At 48.8% G+C, this 7780-nt stretch overlaps 1 protein-coding gene across 3 annotated transcripts in view; it reads right to left on the reverse strand.

The window, feature by feature from the left end:
* Positions 1-1110: 1110 nt before the first annotated feature.
* AKR1A1 (aldo-keto reductase family 1, member A1 (aldehyde reductase)) overlaps positions 1111-7780 on the reverse strand; it is a 12829-nt gene continuing 6159 nt past the window's right edge. For all 3 annotated transcript variants that reach the window (XM_006769234.2, XM_006769235.2, XM_006769236.2), the window contains exons 3-10: positions 6885-6974; positions 4306-4425; positions 3963-4114; positions 3155-3350; positions 2652-2851; positions 2107-2179; positions 1881-1967; positions 1111-1258 (exon numbers count right to left, since the gene is read on the reverse strand). In XM_006769234.2, coding sequence (XP_006769297.1) covers positions 1193-1258; positions 1881-1967; positions 2107-2179; positions 2652-2851; positions 3155-3350; positions 3963-4114; positions 4306-4425; positions 6885-6968 — 978 coding nt within the window. In that variant the 5' untranslated portion in view covers positions 6969-6974 and the 3' untranslated portion in view covers positions 1111-1192. The remainder of the gene's footprint in view (positions 1259-1880; positions 1968-2106; positions 2180-2651; positions 2852-3154; positions 3351-3962; positions 4115-4305; positions 4426-6884; positions 6975-7780) is intronic.

The raw sequence follows: 7780 nt of genomic DNA on the forward strand, positions 1-7780 counted from the left end.
ATTCCAGCATTACTTTGTGTCATCCTACCTTTGCTCACCTTCAGTTTCTTTCACAGAAGCTTCTTTAAGCTTCCCCACTTCTTCCAGTTTCAAGGCCTTTCCCCCAAGCGACCCAATTTGCACAGAACACTGTTCCTACTCTCACATCATTTAACTAATTAATCCCTATTCATCCTTCAGATCTCACCTTATAAAAACAAGCTTCTCACTATATTTTTGTACAGCACTTCTTCCAACTGTAATTAAGCTAATTATGCAATTACTTTAATGTCTTTTCTGAAGTAGACTACAGGGACCATGTGTCTTGGTTATGCCTATATCCCCAGGGTCTAGCATTGAAACTAACCCACATAAGTACCCAATAATTATTTGTTCAGTGAAGAGCAGTGTTTTGACTAGAAACCCAAAATGAGTTTTGTGTGACTGAAGTTTATAAGGATTTTCTTTTCTTTTTAATATATATACTTTAAATATGTTTTTATTGATTTCAGAAAGGGAGAGGGAGAGAAATATCAATGATGAGAGATTGATTGGCTGCCTCCTGCACGCCCCCTACTGGGGATCAAGCGCACAAACCAGGCATGTGCCCTTGACCAGAATGGAACCTGGGATCCTTCAGTCCGCAGGTCGATGCTCTATCCACTGAGCAAAACCGGCTAGGGCTTTAAATATATCTTTATTTATTTTAGAGAGAGGAAGGGAGATAGGGATAGAGATAAAAACATTGAAAAGAGCCCTGGCCGGTTTGGCTTAGTGGACAGAGCATTGGCCTGTGGATTCAGGTGTCCAGGTTCGATTCCCGTCAAGGGCACATACCCAGTAGGGAGTGTGCAGGAAGCAGCTGATCGATGTTTCTAACTCTCTATTCCTCCCCATTCCTCTCTGTGAAAAATCGGAGTGGTAGCATGCAGTGCTCAAAGCTGCCTGTAGATGGCGAACCAGTTCACTAATGTACCTAATTCAGAAAAGAACAAATTGAATTCAGCTCCATCCTGATTGCTCCAGAATGAAGAATGATAAGGGAGTTTGGGCTCCTGGCAGGTAGTACTCAGTATCCCCAAGGGAAGCGGTTCCATCCCAGGTCCTACCAGCCGAATAACACAATAAGCAGTGTAGATGTTTCATTGGCTTTATTAAATCTTTCTGGGGGTGGCAGTACCTCACAGCTGGAGATGGAAAGGAAGCTGTGGTTTCAGTACGGGTCATTAAAGGGGTACAGAGGGTGTCCTGCATCTCTTGGGACCCTCTTCCCATCCACCTGGAAAAAGAGACAGACATATGACCCTATTAGGAGATAATATTTCAAAGACGCAGGGCATCTTTTCCCAAAACTTCCTGACCCTCACTTGTGTACTGCGTGATGCCAAATGGCAGTTACAGGGCCCCAGCCTCATGGAATGCCACAGTATCAACAGCATTCCCTCTAAACCCATAACGTGGTACATAAAGTTTGCAGTCTCAGCTGGGAAGGAACTACTTATTTCCTTATGTGCAATAGGCTTCAACCCAACTTCAAGCCCTCTAAGAAGGCCGAGCATGCCTTGTAGGCTCCCCTCATTTATATCATTTACTAAGATTTTTCTGTGTCTGGAACTAGAATCATTTTGAAAATAGGAAGCTTAGGCTTGGAGAAGTTAAATAACGTCTAGGTCACAAGATATAGAAAAGCAAGACTGGGACTCACTTGTTATATTTCTTACCCCTGAGCCACTATTTCCCCCCAAACTGAACAAAAAGAGCCCACTGTGTCCAGGACAGTAATCCTACCAACAACCATTCTGCCTCTCTCTGATCAGCAATGTTGAGGCCAGGGATCCTTTGGTCAGAATCCTGCTCCAAATCTAACATTCACTGGCTCTGGGGGTGTGAAACATACTCACTGTAAGCATGGGCACGATGTAGCGCCAATTTTTATTCAGGGAATCTAGCTGCTTCATCTCTTCTGGACTAAAGGTGAAGTCAAAAACCTGGGGATGGGTAGTAGAGGTCAGGAAAGCCAGCTTTGTGAGTGAAAGTCGGGGTTCCAGAACACTCCCTTCTTAGCCTGGCAGAGTCGGGGCCAGACTGTGTCCCAATGGCCTAAAGACAGGACCCATCACCAAGTACCTGGATGTTCTCAAGGATACGGGAAGGCGTGATACTCTTAGGGATGGAGATCACTTTTCGTTGGACCTGCCACCTGCGACGGGGGATGAAGGTAGATGAGGAGGAGGAGTCAGTACTCATAAGCATTGTTTTGGCTTCCATGCAGCCTTTTCTCTAAGCTCCTGAGCCCCGCTGGAATGGGGAACATGATTCAGAGCGGCCTCTCCCAGATCACATGGCAAGAGTCTCAGCCTCATCTAGGCACTTGGATAAGGAACCCCTAAACCAGTGGTTCTCAACCTTCTGGCCCTTTAAATACAGCTCCTCATGTTGTGACCCAACCATAAAATTATTTTTGTTGCTACTTCATAACTGTAATGTTGCTACTGTTAGGAATCATAATGTAAATATCTGATATGCAGGATGGTCTTAGGCGACCCCTGTGAAAGGGCCGTTCGACCGCCAAAGGGGTCGCGACCCACAGGTTGAGAACCGCTGAAACCCTTACCTCCCAACCCAAGAGCCCTTTCTCTGAACTGACCTTCTTTCCCCAAGATCGCCCTCACCTGAGCAAGATCTGGGCTGGAGACCGGCCATACTTTTCAGCCAGTGCCAGGACCACTGGCTCCTCAAGCAGGACGGGCTCATTAGGATCACGCCAAGCACGATCAGAGGAGCCCAGAGGGCTGTAAGCAGTCACCTCCAGGCCGCGTGCTTGGCAGTGAGCAACCAGCTCGTGCTGAGCCAGATATGGGTGGCATTCCACCTGAGCCAAGAAATAACCCATCACCATGGGGTGGCGACATCCAGCTTGCCTGGCTGTGCCATCCGGACCAACCTGCACTGCTGACCCCCCCTACTTCCCTTCAGTCCTCTTTTATCACTGTTTTCCACTGTCCGTTTCATTCTTGTCCCACACTTCAATGTCCCTCTTTATGTAGAGGAGTCCTACACCAACATTTCTGACAACTTGCTAGCCATCTCCATGAAGTAGACCCATTATCTGCTCACTCATGCTCTTGCACATACACCTCATCCACAAACAACTGACCTGCTATGCTGTGCTCACCTGCAGGACAGCTGGGCGCACAGAGGCCACACTGAGAAGATCATCAATCTGCCGGCTGCTGAAGTTGGACAGGCCCAGTGCCCGCACCAGCCCCTTAGCCACCAGTGCCTCCAGAGCCTTCCAGGTCTCCTTGTAGTCAGTGAAGTCATAGCGGATAGTCCCATCAGCATTCTTAGGGAAAGGGTCGTCTCCCCGCCTGAGTGAAAGACAGCCTCTCAAGAGTGGGCACAAATGCTAGGCTTCTGCCTTACCTGCCCATCCAGCCACTCTATGTCCCATACTCCAAGCCCAGAAAGGGGAAAGCATGGTTTTACACCCTTCCAGATCATGACCCAGGTGTTTACTATATGGAATGGCCATTTCCCCTCTTCTTCTTCCCAGGGGCAGATTATATCTCCTCTTCTCCTTATTGTCTTCCTCCTCAAAGAGTTGCATGCTCTTGCAGCCTTCTTCTGGCACAGGGCACAGAGTAGATGGCAGTCCCTCTCATACCCTCGGCTAGAACTTACTATTTACTTCAACCTGGGCCTAGTTCATCAGGAGCCAGTACCTTTTCTGAATGAATACAGGGAGCAGAACCCCTCATGCATACCCTAAGATAGAAGCCATGTGAGGCTACACTCCTTTTTCTGTAGCTAAATTCCTGGCTGCTGAAGCAGAAAGGGCTGAGTTCCCATGCCAAGTTCCTCAGCCTGCCACACAGATAGGGTTCCTATCCTGCTCCGCTGCTGTGACTTCCGATAAGTTACTAACATGACTGACTCCCCCAACCCCTAATTTCCTGGATAAAGACACTGGCAAAGCTCACTCAAAGGCATAAGGCCAGTGTATCAGGTACAGGTCCAAATACTCCAGCTGGAGGTCAGCCAGTGTCTTCCGGAGGGCAGACTCCACATCCTTGGGGTGGTGCTTAGTGTTCCACAGCTTGGAAGTCACAAACAGCTCCTCCCGAGACATCGCCTGGTGCAGGAAGCAGGGCCCATAATGAGAAGAGCCAACGGGCACCCAGTCTTACCCACCCTCACCTCTGGGAGAGGAATTAGAAGGGAGCTGATGCCAGTCCCCTCCAGCCAGGCCCCAGTCCACCCCCCACCCCCCAGCCCCCACCTCTTAGATCTCTCATCCCATCCCTCTGTAGCCCTAGTCCTCACCTTGCCGGGGCCCACAGTCTCCTTCAAGGCCTCCCCAATCTCAGTCTCATTGCCGTAGATAGCAGCACAATCAATGTGGCGGTAGCCTACGCTCAGGGCATACTTAACAGCTGCTTTTACCTGCCAGGTGAGAGAAGCAGAGGGATTCAGCTGTTAGTCTGGGCCAGAAACTGCCCTCTGGAAGGTCACTGGTGGCGGGAGGGAGCGGGAACATACCACTGCAGTCATCCATGCAGTGGGGGAGAAACGATGAAAGATGGTTCTAGTCTAGGGGAAGGGACCAGACCCTCGAACCCTTTGTCCCCATCCCACTAACCTCCAAAGCTCCTTCCTACCCAACAATCTCAGCAGTGCCCAGCACAAAGCTAACGTGTTCCTAGCTACCTGCTCAGAAGACGAATACATGGACAGAGGGCAGAAGTACAGGTCATGGAGACAGGTCCCCTACCCGGAGGAGCTGGTTAGGGAAACATGATACACAGGTAAATACTCCTAGGCCAAGGCCATTCTGAGAGAGACACTCAGGGAGCCATATAACCAAGCACGCTCTGGGGAATGAGGCAGGCAAAAGAGGTGATGGGGGAGAAAATTAAGGAAATAGACATGTGAGATGGAAGCTTGGCCCAGAGTCTCCTGCCAGAAGAGAAAAAAGGTGGTATCAAGTAGGAGGCCAGGTCCAGTTAATTTGCTAAAAACTCGACTAGAAACATGGCATCAGAAGCAGAACCAGATGCCAGGTCCTTGGCATTCAAGATCCCCATCTAGGTGAAGCTCTTACTATCCAGACATATTCCCCAACCCCAGGCCCTACCCCTGCTGCTTCATTCTGCCCGCCTCCTTGTTGGCCCTGGCTCTGACCTCCACCCCTTGCCTTCATCTAGCTGCTGGACTTGTCCTGCCATGTCAGTGCCTGCCTGGAGCACAAAGGCCCCAGCTCCACAGTCCTAGGCAACTGTAGGAAGGAAATCAAAGGGGAAAAAAGGCAGAGTCACCCTACCGCACCACAAACACTAGCCAAAATCTCAGAGAGAAGAAGAGGCTGTTCTCGCTGCCCGAGCCCCTCCCAAACTTAATCCCCAAACTTCTCCAAACTCTGACTCAGATGACCAAGGAACAATGGCATAGTGCTGGGGAGATGCCCAACACTAGGTGGATACTGAATTTCTAGCTGTCGATCCTAGGAAAGTGGGTCTTCATTCCCAAGCCCCCCGTGGCTGGAAGGGTTTACATTTGGGATCATTAAACTCCAGCTCATAGCGGCCTTTTGTTTTTTGTCAGCCCTGAGCTATGAACAATTTTTATATTTTTAAATGGTTACATAAGTATATAATCACCTCCATTTTGCAATCTGTCCAGCAAAATCTAAATTGTTAACCATCTGGTTCATCAAGAAAAAGTTTGCCTTGGCCAGCATGGCTCAGTGTTTGAGCATCAACCTATGAACCAGGAGGTAACGGTTCAATTCCTGGTCAGGGCACAGGCTTGGTTGCAGGCTTGGTTCCCAGTGTGGGGTGTGCAGGAGGCAGCCAATCAATGATTCCCTCTCATCACTGATGTTTCTATCTCTCCCTCTGGGCGCCTCCTCTGTAAATTTATTGATCTATCTATATCTATCTATATATATATATTTATTTATTTATTTATTTATTTTTTTTAAAGAAAAAGTTTGCACCCTAACAGGTTTGGCTCCCCAGCCTTGGTTGGGTTGCGTGCAGGAGGAAACCAATCGATGTGTCTCTCTCACATCGATGTTTCTCTCTGTCTCTCCCTCTCTCTTACCATCTCTCTAAAAATCAATAGATCTCTTCCCCTTCCTTCCACCCTCTCTCTGAAAATCAATGGAAAAATATCCTCGGGCCCTAGACGGTTTGTTTCAGTGGATAGAGCATCAGCCTGCAGACTAAAAGGTCCCAGGTTCGATTCCGGCCAAAAGTACATGCCTGGGTTGTGGGCTCAATCCCCATTGTGGGGTGTGCAGGAGGCAGCCGATTAGTGATTCTCTCTCATAATTGATGTTTCTATCTCTCTCTCCCTCGAAATCAATATAAATATATATATATTTTTAAAAAATAATCTCTCTCTCTCTCTCTCCTTCCCCTTGTGAGGATTAACAAAAATAACTTGTTAACCCTTGGTCTTGACCTAGTTATTCTTCAAACCCTGACTGATACCTTCTGTGTGACTACCTCTGGAATGAGAGAGGCCCAGCCCTCAAGAAGCCCAATGATGATCAGATCACAGCACAAGGTGAAGGCATATTAGGGGTCAGCAACAGGCCAGATACAGAGGGGTCCCACATCTGCCAAAGGACTGTGTCGATCCAGTTAGGGAAAGGGTTCTTTCCTATGACCTTTGCCCTGCTGACCCTCTCAGCCCCTCCTCTGAGTTAGCTAGGTAGGCTAAGGCTATGTTACCAGGCTCTTCTTCCCTTGTTTTTCCCACTGCCCTCCAGGCTCATTCCACTTTAAGTGGAGTATAGGCATGGGGCTGCTAGGGAAAATGCAGGGACTCTCTCCCAAATACTGCCTTTTCCCTAGCAGTGGTGCCGGAAGCCCTCCTCCTCTTCCCCCATCCCTCACCTGGCCAGGATTGCTCTTCCAGGTGCCCAGTCCAATCAGGGGCATCTTCTGCCCAGTGTGCAGGAGGACACAGGAAGCCGCCATTGCCTCCTGAAACAGAAATGGGAAGAGAATGATGTGGGGATTAGTGCTGCTTGGGCTTCAAGACTCCTGTAAATCATGGGTGAGAAAGGAAGCACAGAGGTGATGAGAACAAACTTGTGATTGTGTGTATATGCCCAGAAGCAACCAAAGCCAGTAGCTCCCGGACAAACATTAACCAGACCACCAGCCTGGCTGCCCTTCCTTTCACCAGGCTAAAGGTCTGTGTTAAAGAGCTCCAATACCTAAAAACAAAGGCAAGGTGGCTCTCCAGAAGTGCCCAGCCTTGCCTACATAAGGTCTCAAGCCAGTGTAAGACAGGCAAGCCATTATGAGTCAATATGAGGTGGGCTGACAGAACAGGCTCAGGAAAGGGTTACTTCTCTGAGGATGAAATGAACATTCCCAGGAGTTTGTCAGAACGACAGAGACTCTCTGAGTTCCTCTCACAGAGGTCTGATACACCATGCTGCTAGGCCTGAGTGGGCTCTTACAAGGGAAGTATAATATTTTATAGATGAAAAAACAGGCATAGAGAGATCAAGTTATTTGCCCCAAATCAACGGCTAAGTGGCAGAGCCAAGGATCCAAGAACTGGCAGGTAAACACAGACCTATAAAATATCTGATGGCCCTAACCAGTTTGGCTCAGTGGATAGAGCGTCAGCCTGCGGACTCAAGGGTCCCAGGTTCGATTCCAGTCAAGAGCATGTACCTTGGTTGTGGGCACATCCCCAGTAGGGAGTGTGCAGGAGGCAGTTGATCGATGTTTCTCTCTCATCGATGTTTCTAACTCTCTATCCCTCTCCCTTCCTC

Source organism: Myotis davidii, unplaced genomic scaffold, assembly GCF_000327345.1.
Source record: "Myotis davidii unplaced genomic scaffold, ASM32734v1 scaffold924, whole genome shotgun sequence".
Classification (NCBI taxonomy): domain Eukaryota; kingdom Metazoa; phylum Chordata; class Mammalia; order Chiroptera; family Vespertilionidae; genus Myotis; species Myotis davidii.